Raw genomic sequence first — 22,029 nt, 5'->3', positions numbered from 1 at the left:
GGTCACACACCAAAAAGAGGCCTTCAACTCTCAAGAAGCGATATTAATTGGCACCTCTACTCCCCTCCTCCACCCTGTTTACTGGAACGGGTCTTGCAGGTGATGCCGGCTACTACGACGAAGACGGGCGGCTCTACGTCGTCGAGCGCCTCAAGCAGATGATCAAGTGCATGACAAACCAGGTGGTTCCTGGCGAACTGGAAGAGCTGCTGCTTCGGGAACACGCAGCCGACATCGCCGAAGTGTGCGTGGTTGGTCTACCGCATGACGAGTTGGGCGAGGCGCCTACGGCAGCCGTCGTGCTCACGGAAGATGGCAGCAAGCGCGACCGCCAGCAGCTCGCCGAGAGCATCAAAGACACCATTCGACGTGAGTTCGAAGAAGAGGCTGTGGTTTATTTCGCTGCTCTTGCGGGTCTGCCTTTTTTACAGTTTCACGGCCTCTTGGCACATCCTGTTACTCTGAGGGGCCCTGTGAGACTTCGGGGACCCTCCGAGTGGCCTCCTCCTTTGAGGTCCGTGTTTTCTTTTCGCAGTTTTGACGGCTTGTGGTCTCTGGCGGCTGGCTGGTTAGGCCTACCAGCTGCCAGCTTGGCCATGGCCGATAGGGTTACTTCAGATGGCCCGCCACCCCCGAGCGGCTCTTCTTCGCGTGCGGCAAATCCTGGATCTACCTCGGACAAGGTCTCGGACCACCTCACGGACATCCCTTTACACGCTGGCGTGCTTCAGGATCCTGCCATTGCCCACCATTCCGGACGCGCCTGCTGTGCCTGGAGTCTCCCAGGTCTGGTGGTCGCCTGGTCCCTCGCATCTAGCAAGGCTTCCGGAGTCGCCTCAACCCGCCCGCTTGGAGTTGGGCACGGACGCTGATGCTATGCGGGCTCACGAACAGATAATGACAGCGATCTTGGACAAAGACAAAAAGATAGGGTCTGCAGCTCGCGCAGTCTTACTGTCTCTGGCTTGCGACCTATACCGCCAAACGGCGCATTTTTTTGCGTGCGCGGTCGCGGAGACCAATTTTTCAAGGAGGCAGCAGACCTCGTTGGAAGCCAGAGAGCGCGAGTTGGACGCCGTTAGAGCACAGCTTGCGGAGATGTCTGCTAGGGTCACCGCGGCTTAGGCGGAACTTCGAGACCTCAGGCAGGAGGCATTGGTCCCCCGGACTTTCGCAGATGCCCTGCGTGGTGCTCCGGTTCCGGTTCCGGTTCAAAGGGACATCGGAATTTCAGCCCTGGACGCGACCCTGGCCCGCCACAGCCTCCATCTGCTGGGAACTCCCGACTGAACCACCGGTCCAATCAGATGTTTTCAACTTCCTTCGCGGCCTCAGCAGACGTCGGCCGTGAGGTGGCCACATTGATTAAGGAAAACATCGATCCCGAGGCCGAGGGAATCGAGGCTGTTGCCCTTCGGCCTTCCCCTCGTGTCCTCACGGTTGCCTCCAGTGACCCTGCAGACCTGGACCGCCTCAAGGCCGCCATTACCCGCATCGAAGCCACTACAACCGCGATCGAGATCCGTGCCCCCGAAAGAGAAACCCGCACATTCGCCTGGCTGGGGTCGACCCCGACATGTGACCACATGACCTAGTTATGACCCTCAACCGCCGGAACCATAATCTTCATCTGGACCCATCGTCCTGTAAGGTCAGACTTTCATTTCCTCAAAGATCCGGACAGTTCGTCCACGTCCTTGAGGTGGCTCACCCTGCCTTCGTATGTCTATGCGAGGCACGTCACGTGACCCTCGGGTGGACTTCGGTTGAGGTGCGCGAAGACCTGCATGGGCCGCTCTGCACTAATTGCTCTCAATATGTCCACGCTTTGACGGCTTGCACAATGAAAAATGACTCTTCAAAGGCGTATTGCACCCGTTGTGCGGGGTCACATGCCTTGGCGGCCTGCCCAACCCCAATCGAGGATACCAAACGGAAGTGCGCCCCTTGCGCGGCCACCGGTCGCCCGTCCGATCATCGTGCGTGAACGTACGGATAGAATCCGTTTCCGCGCTAATTATGGCTCATAGCGTTCCTCAAGTAACCCCGCGTCCTCCGCCCGACCACATCAATTTTCTCCAAGTCAGTTTGGATCTCAGCTGGTGTGCGACTGCCCCGATGGTTAAATATATTTTGGAAAATAATGGCACAATCACCACTGTCTGAGATCCATATAGTACTACCCATAACGAATTTGTAGGAATTCAATCCACATTTTAAAAAATCCTTTCTCCTCAAAACCCTCGGTGTATCATATTGCTACAGAATCCTACCTTTGATATCTTTTCAACTTGAATTTCTCCTGAAGTTATTTCCATCTTATGTTCTACATCGACTCAATTCCTTTTTGTAGCAGTATATGTACCGCCTCGTGCTTACCACTTGTATCCAGACTTCACCCACTGACTAAATTATCACATGCGGTGATTTTAATGCAAAAAACATTTTATGGGGAGGCAATATCACTGATGCTAAAGGAACTCATGTTGAAGCTTTTGCGGCTTCTAATGCCCTGGTTCTTCTGAATAATCCGGACTCTTTACCAACTTATGAAACTCCATACGCTTTCAGTTGGATTGACATCAGTTTCGCTTCACCTAATTTGCTTGCAAAGGGCTACTCCTGGGAAGTCATTCCTCAGTTATCACTTTCCGAGCGCAGATTTCTTACATACTCTTTTCTTTCTCAACCGTTGTCGCCGTTCAAGCGGCTCACCAGAGCCAGCTCCAGCCGCTTAATTTCCCAGTTAACTTCACTGCCTTGGTTAAAATCTTTTCACAATCATCAGTTTCATTCTGCACGTGCTCTTGATCATGTCCTCTCTTAATTTAACGCCACCTTTATGACACTTTACAAGAAAAACTTGCGTTTGGTTAAAACAAAGCTTCCCGAGGGTTCCATTTGGTGGACGGCTGATTTGAGCATTGAGTGGTCCCGTGTGAGCGCTCTTCGTCGCCGTTTGCAACGCGTTTCAGACCCACAGCTGAGAATTCTTCACCGTTCAATTTGTTATAAAGCTCTTGCAAAGTATCGCTCTAACATCAGAAACACACACGATAGTTATATAAAAGAGATCTGCTCCACAGCTACGCGTAAATATCTCTTTGGTAAGCCATATAAACATGCTTTTGGCAAACTCATTCCTTCCTTCCATTCCCCCACTCCTTCCATTATCCCTCCTCTACCGTACGCTGATGGCACATATACTGAAACGCTTCCTGAAGCCATACAGTTGCTCCTTCGTACTCACGTCGCTACAGATGATTCTTCCCGTGATCTCCCTTTTCATACTCATGTTCGTGACATTATGGCGCAGCGTCGCAATAACACAGTCCAAGATTTACCGTTCACTGCTGCGGAGATCGAAGCTGTCATCAATTCATTAGATCTGTCGTCTTCTCCAGGGCCTGATCGTACCTCCCCCCTTTTGTTGTCGCTTTGTTTAACGCTCATCCCTAGTTTTTGGTCTCCCTCTTTATTCTGCCTTGCACTTGGGTTACTTTCCGCAGACCTGGAGAAATGGCAGAATTACTTTTATGGCAACAAACTAAACAGGGCACTTAAAAAGCGGCTGGCCGCGCTGCAGACACAAATCCAACAACACTCTGAGGAGCTCTGCCGGTCCAACTGGGGACAGATATGTGACGGCATCGCAGGAAACCTGTCCAGCAAACGCACATGGCAACTCCTCCGATACCTCATTGACCGCACACACACCAAATCAGCAACAAAACGCCACGTGACACGCCTCACACACGAACGCATTGACGATCCCGACACCCTCCTAGACACACTTCAAACCATGTACACCTCTCCAGGCGCCCCCATACCTCTACCCCACTACACAGGACAAGCAAATCCCACACTCGACACCGACATCACGGAGACGGAAGTCAGAGCGCCCTCTTGATTCTCCGCGCCAACTCCGCACCTGGTGCAGATCAAATCACAAGCTCCATGCTCCGTAATCTGGACGACCGATCGATCACCTAGATTACGAAATCCTTACCCCAGTGCTGGAGGGTGGGTAGCCTCCCGCAGTTGTGGCGCCACGCGAAGGTAATATTCATACTGTTGAGGATTTGCGGGGTCGCAGCGGAGCACCAGAGCAAGATGACCAGCGTGGCAGGCTTCTAGTTCCGAACTGCCCGTGTCGGGCGTGCGCTCCGAGCACGCGCTGTCCATCTTCATTTGCTTTTAGCGCGCGCTGTAACGCCGATCTCAGCGCCGGCGCGTTATAGCGTCGCCGGGCGCTATAGGGCCCGCCGCCTAGACGGAACGGCGAAATGTACGCGCCGACGGGGCAGAGATGGAGTAGCCACGGCGGCAAGCACGTCTGCAGGTGGGCCGGCAACATCGGAGGGGAGCTTTTGGGGACGTGTCTCGAGGTACGCGGGTTTGAGTCGATCGAGGGAGACGACCTCTTCACGACCACCGAGCAGGATTGTCGCTGACTTTGTCGTCCTGTTGAAGACGAGGTACGGACCGTCGTATGAGGGGGTAAGAGGCGCCTTTACAGCGTCTCGCCTGATAAAAACATGCGTCGAGGAAGGAAGGTCTGGGTGCACAAAGACTTGATGGGCAGTTGAGCGAGGCGGCACTGGGCGCAGATGCTGAAGACAGTCCTGTAGGCGTTGAAGGTATTGTAGGGGTTTGGACGAGGGAGCCGAAGGTACGAACAAGTCACCGGGAAGCCGCAGGGAGGTACCGAAGACGAGTTCGGCCGCCGAACAGCCAAGGTCACGACGCAGGACGGCACGTAGACCTAGCAGCACCATAGGAAGGTGGTCTACCCGGTGCTCGCGATCCAGGCGCGCAGTAAGGGCAGCCTTGAGCTGGCGATGGAGCCGCTCGACCGTGCCGTTGGCACAGGGACGGTAAGATGTGGTGCGGCAGTGTTTAGTGGCGAGTAGCCGGGTGAGCGAAGTGAAAAGGGCGCATTCGAACTGGCGGCCGCGATCCGTGGTAACAATGCCGGGGCAGCCGAAGCGGGAAACCCACGTCGAAACGAAGGCTCTGGCAACTGTTTCCGCAGTAATGTCCGGAATGGGCACGGCTTCGGGCCAACGGGTGAAGCTGTCGACCATCGTCAGAATATACTTGTAGCCCTGAGAGGGGGGAAGCGGTCCAACCGGGTCAAGATGAATATGGTCAAAGCGTGATCCAGGCGGCAGGAAAGACTGAGGGAGAGTCTTGGTATGGCGTGTCACTTTGCCGGACTGGCAAGCAAGGCACGAGCGGGCCCACTGGCGAACGTCAGTGTTAATGTTCGGCCAGACGTACCGCTGGGTAACGAGGCCCTGCGTGGCTCGAATGCTAGGATGGCAGATGTCGTGAAGGGAATGGAAAATGGCACGACGAAAGGCCTCCGGGATGAACGGTCGCGGTAGAGCCGATGATATGTCGCACCAGAGCGATCCGGGCACAAAAGGATGAGTCACGAGCTGCAGACGGAGGGCTCGGGGGTGGTCACGCAGGGCGTGCAGCTCAGGGTCTTCAAGCTGTACCCGGGCCAGGGACGGCCAGTCCACAACAAGTGAAGACACGCCGATGGTGGTAATGAGTGAAAGTACATCAGCTGCCTCGTTGTCGGTGCCTTTGATATGTCGAATATCGGTTGTGAACTCCGATATGTAGGCCAGCTGACGAAGTTCACGGGCGACGTTCTTCGAAGAGTTCATACGGAACACATACACCAGAGGCTTATGGTCCGTGAGAACGTAAAAAGGCTGGCCCTCCAAGAAGTGGCGATAGTCCTGGATGGTGGAGTAGATAGCAAGCAGCTCACGGCCAAATACGCTGTAGCGAGTCTCAGCAGGCTGGAGCTTCCGAGAGAACAAACCCAGTGGGTGCCACTCGGAGTCAATCTTCTGCTGGAGAACCGCACATATGGCCACGATGGAAGCATCCACCATGATTCGAGTGGGGGCAAAAGTCCTAGGGTGGATGAGGACGACTGAATCAGCGAGGGCTTGTTTTGCAGCCGTGAAAGCGGCCTGAGCTTCGGGATACCAGGAAATCGCGGAGGATGAGGACTTGGTGGTGCGGAGAAGGTCAGTCAAGGGGTGAAGAAGCTCTGCGCAGTGTGGGATAAAGCGCCGTGAAAAATTCACTAGTCCCAGGAACTCACGGAGCTTGCGTAGGGTAGTTGGTGCTGGGAAGTCCTTAACAGCCTGGACGTGAGAAGGCAATGGACGAATTCCCAGCGCCGAGATGTGGTTACCCAAGAACTCGAGCTCAGAAGAGCCGGAAACACATTTCTGGGCATTGATGACCAAGCCAAACTCTTGGAGGCATTGAAAGAGTTCCCGGAGGGGACGCTCGTGGTCCTCTGGAGTACGACTCGCGACGAGGATGTCGTCGATGTAGGCGAATACCGCTGGGAGACCACGCGTCACTTCAGCAATGAATCTTTGGAAAGTTTGAGCTGCGTTGCGTAGCCCAAAAGGCATGCGCACGTACTCAAACAGTCCGAAGAGCGTGGTGATGGCCGCCTTCGGAATATCGGCCGGATCAACAGGGATTTGGTGGTACGCCTTGACAAGGTCCACTTTACTAAAGATCTTGCAGCCCTCCAGATGTCCAGTGAAGTCTTGGATGTGTGGAAGGGGATAGCTGTCGTGGACCGTGTGAGCGTTGAGAGCCCGGTAGTCGCCGCACGGACGCCAGTCACCCGGAACTTTCTTGGGCACCAGATGGAGTGGTGAGGCCCAACTACTGGATGAAGAGCGAATAATACCAAACTGGAGCATGTGGTCGCATTCCCGTTTTGCAATAGCCAGACGCTCACCGAAGAGGCAGCGCGGGCGAGCTGCGAGAGGTGGACCATGCGTGACAATGTGGTGGGTTACACCGTGCTTGGGTGGCTGATGGAGACTACAAGGCTTCGTGACCTCGGGAAAGTCTGCGAGGACTTGAGCGTACGGTCATGACGGAAGCAGAGTTCGGATGCCAGTGGAAGCGACAGCTGATATAACGCCAGGAAAGACGCGTCTTGCTGTCTAGGAGACGATGGTGACGCATGCTGACGTCCAGATCAAAATGCGTCAGGAAGTCGGAACCGAGGATGGGTTGATGTACATCGGCGACGATGAAGACCCATCGAAACGTGCGCCGCAGGCCAGTGTCCAGAGTGAGGGATCGGAGACCATACGTTGCGATGGAGGTTGAGTTGGCCGCACGAAGAGTAGGTCCATGTGACTTCGAAGCATGGTCTGCCTTGGAGGACGGCAGTACGCTGACTTCGGCACCAGTGTCGACGAGGAAGCGCAGTCCAGAAATGCGATCCATGACGACGAAAAGGCGGCCAGGTTGAAGAGCGAGGTCACACGCCGCCGTCAGTGATCTCGCTTCGCGTTTCCCGACCACTTGCATGGTGGAGTGCAGTGGCGAGCGTTGTGCTGGAAAGCTCGGTGATACCAGCAGAGACGCGGACGGCGAGGACTGGACGATTGCGGACCACTTGGCGAACACGAAGGCGGCGAGGTGTTGAGGATAAACCGTGCGGGGCACGAGAGGACGTCCGAAGCGCATCAATAGAAGCGGCCGGCTAATCGATCCGGGCCTCTAACCGTGAAATGACGGAGGTCTCCGGTGGAGAAGAGATGGCGGCGACGGAAGGAGAAGTCGCGTCGTGGACTCGATCAGCGAGCTGGGCGAGGCGGTCAAGGGTCAAGTCGCCCGCAGCAGCTAAGACGAGGCGGGTGGACTGCGGCAAGCGTTGCAGGAAGAGCTGCCGCAACAGTGAGCCGTTCGGGTATGCATTGCTTTCGCCCAGGAGCGGCCGGATGCTATTGAGTAGCTGGGAGAGGCGGCGGTCTCCAAGCTGTTCGTAGGTGAGCAGCTGCTGGTGGCGCGCACTCTCTGACGCCGTGGTGCGGTCCAGAATGCCCTGCTTTAGTCGCCGGTACGGGGTATCGCCCAAGGGTGCAGCGATGATGTCCGCTACCTCTTGAGCCACCTCAGGAGGAAGGTTGGAAAGTAAATGACGAAACCGAGATGCCTCCGAGGTGACGTGGTGCAGATGGAAGACGGCTTCCACTTCGGCGAACCAGATCTGTGGACACTTGGGCCAGAATGTTGGTAGGCGGAGCTGGAGAACTGCGACGTCCCGTGGGCGCAAGGTAGCGTCAGGCGGAAGGTCGCCTGAGGGCGGTAGGTTGCTAGGGTCGGTCATGTCTTAGGCCGGAGTCACCACTGTTGAGGATTTGCGGAGTCGCAGCGGGGCACCAGAGCAAGATGACCAGCGTGGCAGGCTTCTAGTTCCGAACTGCCCGTGCCGGACGTGCGCTCCGAGCACGCGCTGTCCATCTTTATTTTCTTCTAGCGCGCGCTGTAACGCCGATCTCAGCGCCGGCGCGTTATAGCGTCGCCGGGCGCTGTAATATCAAAACCCAACAAACCACTTACCATTCAAAACCTTCGCCCGATTTCGCTAACCTCATTCCTCGGGAAGCTCCTCGAGCATGTTGTGTTGGCGAGACTCACAAGTCCCATGGCGGACAACAATCTTTACCCGCATAGCATGGTTGGATTCCGCCCCCATCTATCAGCACAGGACGCCATGCTGCAACTGACACACGACCTTTTTGACCCGCTTCTTCCAGGTCACACCAAGGCAGTCTTAGCTTTGGATCTTTCCAAAGCTTTTGATCGCATTGAACATCAGGCGATCACGACTGCCCTATCCTCAGTGAATGTGGGTATGAGCACGTATGCCTACATTCAAGCATTCCGCACTGACCGCACAGCTGAGATACACTTAGGCCCTTGTCGTCCCCCTCCTACACGCTTCAGAGTATCGGCACCCCTCAAGGATCCGTCATTTCCCCCTTTCTCTTTAACATTACCCTCATCCCCCTCGCCCGAAAATTGGCAACTATTCCCCACCTGAAGCACACTCTTTATGCAGACGATATCACCCTGTGGACTACCCACGGCAGTGACGGCGGCATAGAGAACATCTTACAGGAAGCAGCCACACTCACCCAAAATTACGCACGGACCATCGGACTGTCTTGCTGCCCATAGAAGTATGAACTGCTCCCCATCCGTTCTAAGAACCACCGCTGTCCCCGCTCCCCCATTGCCATTGAACTGAATGGTGACCCGGTACCTGAGGTTGGCACCCTCCGTGTATTGGGCCTGCACATCCAGAACGATGGCAAAAACACCACCACCCTCATGAAACTAAAGCAGGTTGTAAGCGCGATATCGCACCTCATCCGAAGGGTTTCGGGACATCACAGAGGCATGAAGGAGCGCGTCCTATGTCGCCTCATTCACGCCTTTGTCCTCAGGCGTGTGTTGTACACTACCCCATACTTACTACTATTCAAACATGACGTAAACGCTTTGGATGCTTTGATTCGCAAGGCAATCAATGTAGCACTTCATCTTCCCCTCTACACACCCACAGACAGATTACTGGGCCTGGGCCTCCACAACACGACCGGGGAACTGGTGGAGGCCCACCGACAGGCCCAATACATCAGGCTCACACAAACCTCCACAGGTCGGTATATCCTGGACTCCCTCGGAATAAGAATACCGGCCAACGACCCAACCTCCTCGCCATCCCACGACCCCTTCACCAGGAGCTTCTCATCAGGCCGCTCCCGAGGAATATGCACCCGTCTCACCATGAGCAGCGCCGCAGAACCCTTGCGAAGGCACTCCATCGAGCGTACGGCCCCGAGCCGTACGCCGTACGGGTGGACGCTGCCTGCACGGGTGATGAAGCGACAGCAGCTGTGGTGGACTCCTCTTTATCCGCCCTTCTCACACTACCGCTCCCTCCAGACACCTCCCCAGAAGCTGCAGAGGAAGCCGCCATTGCACTTGCATGTCCCGCACGAAAGCCCAGTACATTTTAAGTGATTCTAAAACTGCGATTCTAAATTTTGCTCGACGCCGAGTCCATGTCCCTGCTTTTGGCATACTGAACTCGCCCGATGCACCCGCGCCCCGCCAAGTGGACCTGATATGGGTACCCGCGTCCTCCGGGAATCCCGGAAACGAGGCCGCCAACCTTTTAGCCCGAGGTTCTTCAAACCGGGCTCAGGTGCCCTCGGATCGGGGATTCACGAAGGAGCGCATGCACTCATTCAGCCAGCTGACGCAGGCCTAAAGAGCCTCACGACAGCTCTACCCCCCGCCCTACCCCTCCCTAGATAACAAACAAGCAACGCTCTGGCGCAGACTACAGACACACTCTCTTCCCTCACCTCTTACCCTAGCCCGCTATCATCTTTCCTTCCCCACTCCCGCATGCGCCCTATGCACAGAACCCTTCGCCTATTCCACATCTTTTCCCTCTCCCCGGCGGACCTTCGCCCGCAGGACCGAGAGAACCTCGAGACCTTTGAGGACTGGGAGACCCTGCTGCGCTCGGAGGACCCGGCCGTGCAGACCATCGCCACCGGCCGGGCTGCCAGTGTTATGGAGCTTAGGAAGATAAACACATGAGTGCAGTGGGGTCGTGCGGGGAATCTTGGGCGTGCCCCGAATTCCTTGTACAATAAAGTTTTTTTTCTCTCTCTCTCTCCCAAACCGAATAGACCAAAGCACCTTCCGAATTCTTACCGACCGATCTGTATTAATTCTTCTTTCGGTAAAATGCTCGAGCGTTTACTATATGGTCGGCTGTATTACTTCCTGCGCCAAAATAAATTACTTCCTAGAAATCAATATGGTTTCACGGACGGCCGCAGTTCTGTTCAGTCTCTATATCACTTGCGGGAGTTCTTACGTAGTTAACAACAAAAAATTCTTGTGGTTCTAATTTCTCTGGACTTCAGAGGAACGTTTGATAGTGTTAAGGCGGGAGCCTTTACTGCCTCATCGTTGTAAGCAGAAGTTGTCGACAGAAATGTCATGATTTTCAATTGGCCGAAATGGTCGTGACGTCACAGTGAGCGAATTTCAATGCAACCAATTATAGGGATGGTATAGCGATGCTCCAAGTAAATGAGTCTCAGTTTAATTAATTAGTTAATTGACCAATTAGCCTAATTAACCTTTCTAATCAGGCCAGATAAATAAATAAAATCGAGTAGGAAATTGGTCGAGGTGGGGAATCGAACCTGTGTCTCCAGAGTGCGAGACGAGCACGCTACCACTCCGCCATGCCACCTCGATAGTTTAGAATGAACAAAGGCGCGTCTAGTGAATACAGTGTCTTCGTTCACCCCCATCTTCCTCCCTTCCCTTAAGGCGAGGTTCAGGTGTCCACAGATATACGCGAGACAGATGCATTTCCGTTCCTCAAAAACCAATTTACCGACGAGCAAGGTGTACAGCCGAACAGGCGATGGCGTTCTGTGGACTCCCTGGCAGCGTTGCAAGGTGGTGGTGAAAAACATTTATAGTGCAATAAATATTTACAGAGAGGTGATTGGGGTAGGCCCTATTGGCCCTTTCCCCTAACTATACTAGGTGGAGCCCCTATTCCGGGGCCCCATTGGCAAGCAACGCCGCCCGCGTCCGGTGAACTAAGGCCTTTTGGGTCTTTAGGTCCTGACAGCCGAGCAGGGCCGCCTCCCAGTCCTCTCTGGTGGGGTTGGGGTTGCAAGACGCTGTCGCGTTCCACTCTTGAAGGCGATGCTTAATATCTTAACCACACATCACTCTGCCACCACCCAAAAGCCACTCTAGACCATATCTCTTTCCTCTGCCCGGCGGATCCTCCCCCGCGGGGCCTGGAGCACCTTACCACTTGGGAGGCTTGGGAGACCATACTGCGTTCTGAGGACCCGGCCAAGCAAGCCATCGCCACCGGCCGGGCTGCCAGCGTCACGAGCCTCCGGGACATGAACGTTTGAGTGCAGTGGGGCCGTGCGGGGGCCCACGGACCTGTGTGTCCCAAACTCCCCAGTTGTAAATAAAGTTTTCACCACCACCAACCACACATCAGTGACACAATCAGCAACACCGTGCTTCCGCCTCACCGCACTTTAGGTCAACAAAGTGCTCCCCTGAATTTTTTGCCACCTCTGGTTTTACATTTTTTACGAAAACATCGTTGCCCTCTAAATATATATTCTATTCTGGAGTCTTTCCTTCATAACCGCCATTTCACCTATAAATCTCCTTTTTGTACTCATTCTGTGCCTTCTTCCCTCGGCCGTCCGCAGGGTTCACCACTTTCGCCATTGCTCTGGAACATTTTGCTATATGATCTCCTAAACATTCCTGTCACCTCACCTATCCACATTCAGGCATTGTAGATTACACCGTAATACTCATCCCTGGCAAAACTAGCCTCGAGTTGTGAACGCTGGGCTCATATGTTTTAACTTTAATCGAAAACTGGTGTACCACATCCCTCGTTCTGTTAAACCCAGAAAAGTGTTCTTAATGTTTTGTTTTTAATGGAGCCCCGGCGTTACACAAGCGTAAGCCGACTATTCGACTAGACACAGTCTCAAGTGCGAATCGAGTATTAAATTATTAGGTGTTGTCTTTGACTCTCACTTAAGGTTCATTCCCCATGTCAATTATTTACAAACGAAAATTCTTGCATCTAACATTGAGCTCCTTAATTGGTGCCATTTCCATTTTCGCGTTTCTCCTTCGCATGTGCGCCAAATCTATCATCAGGTTATTCTCCCTACGATAACCTATGGCGCCCCAGCTTGGTGGTTTCATTGCCCTCTTTCTCGACTAAGAGATCGTGTTTTATCGCTTCAACGAATTCCCCTTCTGGCTCTGAATGGTGCCTATAATACTACGCGAACCGCTGCTCTTCATGTTCTTGCAAACGTTCTTCCTCTGCCTATCTATCCAGACCAGTTATGCGCAGAGTTTATGCTTTTCACGTTACGTCAATCCGTAGTGTATGGCAATACTATTTATGACCGCTCTCAAATTCAACCTTTATTTGATCCCTGGTCAGACCATCCCTCATTGAAATTCAAATTTTCTCTTCTTCAACTTAGTTCTCAAGAAGCTATATTCTTTTCTTGTCAACGTGCCCTGCATATTTACGCGGATGGTTCTTTCACTCCTCGCTGAGCTGGTGCTGAATTTGTTGTTCTTAGCTCAACACAAAATATTGTACATGTTCATCGTCTCTCTTTAGAACCACCCTCTAGCGCCTATGCCTCGGAGCTTGTAGCCTTTCATTCTGCTGTTGTTTACGCTATTCACAACCCTCCCTCTACGCCTGTTCATTTTTACACTGCTTTCTGCTTTCTGCCTTGTCTTCAGTTACTTACAATCCAACTATTATTGCCATTAAGAAAGATCTCTATCGTTTGGCTTCTTTAGCCCCGTTTCTTTTATGCACTTTGGAAGTTTACATATTTCTACGCTTTCACGTCGCTGCGTGCGTTCCCGTTTGCATCATTCTTCACTTCTTTTAAGGAGCATTTTTTGGCGCGAGAATAACGGTGGCACTGAATTATTCAACTGGATCCCTGATACACTTAATATTCCCCCTATTCGTCTGCCTAGGAATCCTCTGATTACATTACTTATTGGGTATGATAGATTTCCGTTCTATTTTTAAAAATTTGGCATGTCTTCGTCTTCAACTTGTTCCTGTGGATTGTTATGTGAAAACCTCCGTCATTACTTCCCGGACTGATCCGTTACTGCTTCTTTAGTTTCTCGTTTAAAATCTCTTTGCTCATCGGATATCACATCATCTGTTTACCCCTCTCTTCTTCGAGACCCTGCTGCTTGTGCTCTTCTCTTTCAAATGGTTCACCTCGGAAGTAGTACAATTCCAAATTATTCCCGCTGATTTTTCTCTTTCCTCTAATTTCTCTTCCCCAAGCTTTCCACAGAGAGAGCCCCGTGCTCCTTTATTGAGCATAGGCGGTTTCATCGTGCCGTGACTGTGACTGCGTCCTTGACTGTGTGACTGTGACTTGACTGTGTGACTGTGACTTGACTGTGTGACTGTGACTTGACTGTGTGACTGTGACTTCGGTTTCTCTTGTTTGGTCTTGATTATGTTTTTATTTTTCTGATTTTTATTTTGTGGCCGGCACTCAGTGCTTTCTTAGACTGTTACTGTGACCATGACTTTGCAGTGACTTGGATTTTCTCTTTTTTATTATTCTTATTCATTCCGCGGACTGCAAGTTGTGCTTTGGCGGTCTGCTTGCGACTTACTTTTACTTTGACGAGCGTTTTGTTTTCTTTTCTTTATAGTTTTTTTTTTACATGCTGTTTTTCGTTTAAATTTTTTTTCTTCTTTTGAACATTTAGTTATTTTTCATTTATTTTCAATTGGCGTTAAGCCTGGCAAAGCATTGCTGGTCCAGGCATCCTCTCTCTTTCTTTTGTGCTTTTTTTTACCTTTTTTAGAGGACCAATAAAAGAGTAAAAGGGTGCCGTGGTCGCGCTCACTGACTGTAGACACGAAGAGTAATCCGAGCGGGGCGCTTCTAACAGAGAGGTGAGTTGCGTTTGCAACACAGGCTGCTCAGAACGACATTTTGCGGCAAGCCGTACTTTCACATTGAAATTGCATGGAATAGCAGTTGCTATCGCGGGTTTGTCTGAGCTGAATTAAAAATTGGAGGGAACACTTCAGCTCCGCCCTAATGGTATGGCGCGGTGGTGTTAATAAGTCGCTGCAGTGACCTGGGTTCCTCTTTGCGTATCACTTGGCAGACACTGTCACTCACTACTTCACATCCATAGATCGCAGCGAGTCCTCATGCCACTTCTGGCGCAGTGGTGCAAGGGTTAAGCGATGCGCCACTGCGCCGACAGGTAGCTATTTCAAACACAGCCACCGGTGGGACATGCCAGATCCGAGTTGCTCTTCCTGAGGAACCTCTCGGGGCCCATAATTATTTAAATGCCGGCTGCCGCAGTGGCCAGTTTGCTCACAATCCAGTCGGTCCTTTGTCACATCCCACGGTGGGCAATTTGTGATTACGCCATAAGATGATGTGGCCTAGCTGGCAGGTGGCCCGCCTGCACTTTCGCTCACAATCTCGACGCTGGATTTTCTGCACAACGGGAACCTTAACGATGAATGGTTCCACTGTTTATTCTGCCGAAAGTTCGGAGGGTAGCATTCTTCAACGTGGCTGCCTTGCAGATTTTCGTTGTACAATATAAAGGCACTAGGCGTCGAGGAGTGCTTCATTCTCTCCTTAAAAACGCACTGAAATATCACACCAAGGGGCCGTTTACCGCACCGCGCAATAAATAAAAGTTTTCTTTATTTCTTAGCGACAGAAACAAGAGACATGCAAAATAATGAAAGTACGCTAGAGAGAGGAGGACGAATATGAGGAGTGGCTCAAAAAATGGCTGAGGCTTAGCTTAGGTTAAACCTAGTCAGATGCGAAGCATATTGTCGCCGAGTTGCATATCGAGCACGCCGCTTGGCTAGACGTTCTTCACGCTCTTCATCAGTCTCTGTAGCACGCCGCAACTTTTGCTTCTCATTCCAACGAGCAGCCCTGTCTCCAGGAGGCATCTCTATCCCGTGTACACCTAGCAGAGGCAGGCGCACCCCCTTGTATACCGCCGCTCCAGCATCACGTGTTCACTACAGCGCACCTAGCGGCAGAAGCAGGAAATACATTGGTCGCGACGCCTGGCGCGACGGCGCGAGCTGGGGCCCCGTTTCTCCTATGTCGTTACGTCACGCACCACATGGTCCTCCTTGGTCACGACGCCTCGCGCGACGGCGCGAGCTGGGCCCCCGTTTCTCATCTGCTGTGACGTCACGCACCACGTGGTCATCCTTGGTCACGAGACGTTCTGATTGGTGCCGTGTGACAAAGGCCCTGCTCAACTTTTTGTGTGAAACAGGCCTGGATACTCGTCTGTGACCGCCTGTGCTCAACCTACATGGTTAATGACATGTGTCGGTGTTTGTGTTGCAGACACCAGTTTTATGAGTTTTATGTGCATCTACTAACCGCGATGCGAGTGCCAGCCAGTGTGGTGTGTGTGGTGTGTGTGTGTAGACATCACCCGTGAAACTCATTGTATTATGCCATCATCAGCCTTCATTCGCACTTTCCTTTTCCTCCTCTTCCCTTTTCCCTGTGTGGAGTAGCAGGCCAGGGCCATGTTACCACCGGCCGACCTCTCCACCTTTCCCTCATTAAAATTCCTTTCTCTCTCTTGGTCACGAGTTGGGCCCCCGTTTTTCATCTGCTGTTACGTCACGCATCACGTGGTATGACATGGAGGTCACGAAAGGTCAATGGTAACGACACCGCCGCGCTCGAGGAGCTGGGTTGGGCTATTTTAGTATGCTTCGCATAAAAGCGAATGACCGTTGGGCGGGGCTCTTGGTGCGACCAAGGACGCCCACTAGCGCCTAGAGCCTCCCCCAGCAAAAGGGTTCCGTATCATTGGTCGTAGAATCATGCCGGCACGCACAAGCCACAAAAAGACTGATTCCTCATCAAACGTTAGTGGAAAGGGTGATGCAAGGAGACAAACGCAATCATCCGGTTGTAATGATTAGGCCGCCGCGGTGACTCAGTGGTTATGGTGCTCGGCTGCTGACCCGAAAGGCGCGGGTTCGATCCCGGCCGCGGCGGTTGAATTTCTTTGGAGGAGAAATTCTAGAGGCCCGTGTGCTGAGCGATGTCAGTGCACGTTAAAGAACCCCAGGTGGTCGAAATTTCCGGAGCCCTCCAGTACGGCGTCTCTCACAGCCTTAGTCGCTTTGGGACGTTAAACCCCATAAACCATAAACCATGTTTTAATGATCACGATCCTAACGTGTTGCCGTCAAAGCGGCCCGCTCTCGCTTTCCACAAACTGTGTGCAGTTAGCGCACATTATTTAATGCGATAGGATTATGAGGGCGATGTAGGCGAAAACTGTCAGGCGGTTTCGGCTTGCGTCTGAAGCATCCATGTGCCAGGTGGTCTTAATTGGGCGGTTCTTATATCCACATGAAAACACTTCTCCTCTGCCCTTCCTCTTTCAAACTGTAGGGAAGAGGAGAGGAGCGCCGGACGAAGAAGGAATCTGAAAAAAAAATTAAAATGAATAAGAATAAACTGACTCGGAAAACAACAGCTCTACGCTGCGCCACGGCGCTGGTACTGGCATAAGGACTCACAGCGATCTAATAATGGGACAGATTTTGCGTAGCTGCTTAGTCGGAATGGGAATAGAAAAAGAATTAGAATAGATTAGGGAGTAAAAGACAATGCACTTGGAATCGAATCAGAGTGTAATATAATAAGAAGGGAATTAGGTTGCCGGGTGAAAGAAGAATATACTATCGCATTTCCTCCCCATGAATCCTATTGTTAGCCCTCAAAATGTTCGAAATTATTTACTTTTACATACGTAGCAAGAGTTGTGCATGTTGCAGAAAACAAGTAATTAGTTAATATTACAATTAGTTTCTTTTAAATGTAACTGATTTTAGTAGTAAGGCAAAGCATCAGAAATAACTCAACTGCAAAAACAAATCCATTCCCAGTGCGATATCTTCAGCCACGTTTTTAGCGTAACCGGGATATACACGGACTAGACTGTGCGGGTGTGGTTGCAGAAACTTTGTCTTTGCAGCAATTCAAAGGCTGTTAAGGTTTTCTGGCTGTCTTTCCCTATTTTCTTGTGCAGACATCTGCAATGACGCTGATAACTTTGTCTCAATGTACTGTACATGCTGCAGAGAGTGAGGTTGTAAGGTGCGAATAGCTTGCTCACCAGCTACTAGGCATAAAAAATGTGTCGCTGCTCGCGTCTGAGTCGTCTTTGAAGCACGACGCAACGTTGTCCGAGAGAAAGTGCAGACGATTAAGGGAAAAAAGAGCAAGCTCATTAAATCTGACGCTCCGTTATGCTATGGTTCGCTCCTCTATTTGTTTGTTTGCTGAGTCCGATCTTGTCCGGGGAACAACGGCCATCGTGACTCGCAAAGCGATAAAAATCGCTTTGATTTTACTTGACAGCGAGTGCCAACACTGGGCAGGATGAGGAAGAAACTGCATGTGTGTTTGTAAGCGCATAAATACATGTAATGTCAGCCTTTTAATGTCTCCTAGTTCATTATTTATTAAAGAATCGGAAATAATTGCTACGTGAAATAAATAAATAATTGCTACGTGAAATGCAATAAATAAATCTGACTTTAATAGCACCGGTCGTCAGAGGATGCAGTTATGCTCACCGAGGACACACTGAGAACGGGAAGAATTTGTAGTAATATCGACAGCAATGAAATCGATTACACTGGTTTTGCTAGGTCCACCTCAATTCGCACTGCTTTTAAGGATTCTAGACAATATTGGCATATTCGGCTACGTGGAGGATAAGTAATTTGTATAATACAGACTTTTTATTACATTTAGTTTATGGGAGCCGACAATAGTGATTTCATCGCTGCACCTAGACCTGAAGATACTATTGATGACAGTATAAAATATTTACATTTCAAAACTGTGTTGAGAATGTAGTTAGTAATTTTGTCCTAGAAAACGTACAATGTATTAGTGCATGACAAGATGACAAGTTGACAAGTTTGCTGAAACAATTAAAATTTTTAATTGTAGCATAGTAGGCCAAATTTTCCAAATAATTAATTGAGGCGACGGTGATTAAATCAGAAATATTTCGGCGTACAACACGTATTTTTTTTGCTATAGCCGGATTTTGTTTAGAATATCGTGGGGGAGAGTTATTTTCAGAGATCTAAAGTGAAAAGACTAAGTACCCCAGGGGATGCCTGATGATGAAACATCTGCTACAAGAAGGGCAGACCTTAAGTCACCCAAGGGATGAACTGCAACGCATGATCAATAAGCTAGGCAGGCAGAACAGAGCGGTGGGGCTAAACGTCGACCTTAAGTCACCCAAGGGATGAACTGCAACGCATGATCAAGAAGTTAGGCAGGCAGAGCAGAACAGTGGGGCTAAAAATTAATACGAAGAAAACCAAAGTAATGTTCAACAGTTAGCAGTGGAGCAGAACTTAGCAACTGGTGGCAAGGTGCTGGAAGACGTAAGGAATACGTCGACTTATGGCAGGTAGTGACCGCTGATCCGGCTCATAAGAGGGAAATAACTAGAAGAATATGAATAGGGTGGTGCTTATATGGCAGGTTCTCTGAGATCATGAATGGCAGTTTACCAGTATCTCTCAAGAGAATAGTATACAGCAGCTTTATCTTACCTGTACTTACCTATGGGACAGTAACGTGGAGGCTAACGAAAAGAACTTATGTTAAGTTAAGGATAACGCATAGGGTTATAGAAAAAAAATGACAGGTGTAACGACAAGGGACCGGAAGCGGGTGAGGCGCGTGAGGAAACAAATTTGTGTTAATGATATCCTAGTGGAAATTAAGAGGAACAAATGGGCTTCGGCAGGGCATGTAATGCGAAGGCAAGATAACCGCTGGTCCTTAATGGTAACGGAGTGGATTCCAAGAAAAACCAAGCGTAGCAGGGGGCGGCAGAAACTCAGGTGGGTGGATGAGATCAAGTTTGTGGGGATACATTGGCTGCAGCTGGCAAAGGACAGGGTTAATTGCAGAGACATGAGAAAGGTCTTTGCACTGCAGTGGGCGTAGTCAGGCTGATGGTGATTATGATGTTGTTTGAAACAACATCACGCACCGCTTCTAAAACAGATAGTGTATACCGAGCATAACGTTTATTGGATATTGACCTTTTTGATTGGTAGTGCCAAATAAATCTTTTATTCCTGATTCTCAGTTCAGTTTATTGTTTCGCATGTCCCCTTAATTTTTAGCTAGGAACCGAAGACTTGTCGTCTTCAGTTCCCAGCAGGAGTTGTGCAACACGAAATGCGTAAGCATGCAATTTACTTCACTAGAATTTACGTTTGCAGCCTTCTTTAGCCCGAATTTCTTGCTAGGAACAACATGTACACACTTGCTTAGGCTTTCGGTGTCCTTCAGAAAAAAGAAAACGCTGGCTTTGCGGAATTAAGGAGAATCCGATCGGCAAAAAAGCAAAAAGCAGTGCAAAACAGTTTTCAGTCACTGCTAGTTTTGTTTCAACACGCAACGAAAAGTTGAGTCCGGGAAAGCAAAGTTTATCCTCCGGGACTACCAGCTGCTAAGAGTTCTCGTTCCGCCCGATACACAAACGCGGCCATTGAGATTTTTTTCTGTGTGTGTGTGAGGCCTATAACGCAGCCTTCAGAGAAATACCTATGTTCTTTTTTTTTATGCCGCAGTAAAAAAAGATATCATTTTGAGAGCACCCGCTTACGCTGCACGGGGTGGATGAGCAGTGACGAGGAAGCGCTCATTCCTTTTAGGAAGACGTTGGGTATTGACGCTACAGGCTCTGTTTCAGGCATATTTAGCACGCGCAGCTAGCAAACGTGCGTTTAGGTCTCTGCGACAAATAACGAGATATTTTACACACGAGACACTCAACAAGACTGCCGGAATTCTGACCACTGATAAAGAAAGGGATTGATTAAGAGAGGACACTCCCAGAGATCCCAGCGGCCCAACTGACTGTAGCGCACCCAGCAGCTGGGTGAGAAACTTCCGGTTTTGGTTTCTGGCTCTCGCAGTTTGTATATTAGCATGCGCTGCTGCCTGCCGCACCCCCATGGCGCCCTATTTCTGTTCTGTATGGAGGCCTGTTGTTATCTATTTATTTTCGGTGCCTCCCACACTTATTTCACTCTCTTAGGCATTAGGCACAGACGGCAGAACCCTTGTTTAAAACGCCCGACCTGCGTGCTCTGAGCCGCTCCTGGCTACGCCCGGGATATCAAGAAATATCGCTTGTTTCGATGCAGGTCGGGTGTGGGAATTTGCGGTGAAACTAATGACATTGCCCGTCTTTTCGGGGCTTGTTGGCTGCCGCGGCTTTGCCTCCTGTTTCAGTCGCCAGAAGCGCTCTCATGACCATGACCCGATGAAATGTTGCGGGCCAGAACTCCTGGACACAAAGAAAGAAAAAAGAAGAAGCCAAGAATCCTGCCGCCCAGTTTCCGTTTTGCAGCCAGCGTGCACCACAGACAACTCTTCTGAAGGCGACAGGAATCCGAGAAGCGACGACGTCCAGCAAGCTGCGAAAATACGCACTATTCTATCAGTTCGGCCAAGCACGCTCCCACGCAGTGCGTCTCGAACCTCGCGTCATCGCTAGATATTGCGCTCCTAGCCAGAGCGGCGGCGAGCGTGTTCGTGCGTTCAATACAAGCGTTTTGCTCTCTGTACTTGTTTCTTCCTTCCTGTCATCGAATTTTGGTGTAATTGGTAACTACGCGAGTATTGTGCGGGAACACTGCAAGAATCCACTTCTTGATGGAAGTCACTCGTTTCTCTCTTCTGTGGTTGAAAAGTTAAATGTGGCAATCAGGAACGCTAAACTGATGAATTCAGTCGAGGTTACAAGTTGCTGCCGACACCATGCAGACAGGAATGAACTCTTCTTTCTGTTTGTGCAGGTAACCTAGCCGTCCACAAGCACCTCCACGGTGGCGTCTTCTTCGTGGACTCCTTGCCAAGGACGGACACCGCCAAAGTCAACCGACCAGCACTGGTCCGCTCTCTCGCTGCAGCGCAGCAAGCAGTCACGAAATAAAGCGCAGTGTTTGTCGGCTGCGACAGGTGCGCTGGTACTGTTCTTTCTAAGCAACATAGCGAACCCCCATAGTGCAGTCGCCTGCAGTGAGATATTAATGTTCTTGCAGTTACAAAGAACAGACAGGGGCTCTGTTGGCACAGCAGTTTTGTTCAACGAGTTGCACTGTGACAGGTATGGTGATTAACTCTCGTGTTGCTACAGATATCTTTATTTATTAGGTTACTAAGCCAAGTGATCTATCATTAACTATACCGCTCTTGGCTTCCTGCGTGTTCTCTTATTATATTCGGCGAAACTCGGGGCCAAAGCTGAGACTACCGTCGCTCTAGCGGCAGCGGTGGGCTATCGATCTAAGCGGTCTCTAAAAATCCTTACAGACTCACAAACAGCATGTCGCAACTACCTACGCGGCAGAATAGGGCACAGAGCGCTCCGCATACTCCGCTCTGGGGGCCACATAACACAACGACAAACACACTAAGAACCAATCAGGCATACGATAGT

The 22,029-nt window shown here is 50.8% G+C and overlaps 1 protein-coding gene across 3 annotated transcripts in view; it reads left to right on the top strand.

Moving 5' to 3' along the window:
- LOC149368000 (uncharacterized) overlaps positions 1 to 21,551 on the top strand; it is a 91,563-nt gene extending 70,012 nt beyond the window's left edge. For 2 of the 3 annotated variants that reach the window (XM_089558169.1, XM_089558151.1), the window contains 2 exons: positions 100 to 369; positions 21,386 to 21,551. In XM_089558169.1, coding sequence (XP_089414295.1) covers positions 100 to 369; positions 21,386 to 21,522 — 407 coding nt within the window. In that variant the 3' untranslated portion in view covers positions 21,523 to 21,551. The remainder of the gene's footprint in view (positions 1 to 99; positions 370 to 21,385) is intronic. The other variant, XM_089558160.1, reaches the window with a different exon arrangement.
- The last annotated feature ends 478 nt before the right edge of the window (positions 21,552 to 22,029 follow it).

This window comes from Amblyomma mixtum, chromosome 1, assembly GCF_055824585.1.
Source record: "Amblyomma mixtum isolate Tamu chromosome 1, ASM5582458v1, whole genome shotgun sequence".
NCBI classification, from domain to species: domain Eukaryota; kingdom Metazoa; phylum Arthropoda; class Arachnida; order Ixodida; family Ixodidae; genus Amblyomma; species Amblyomma mixtum.
The sequence above is the reverse complement of the archived record's forward strand: the minus strand, read 5'-3'. Positions and strand labels throughout refer to the sequence as shown.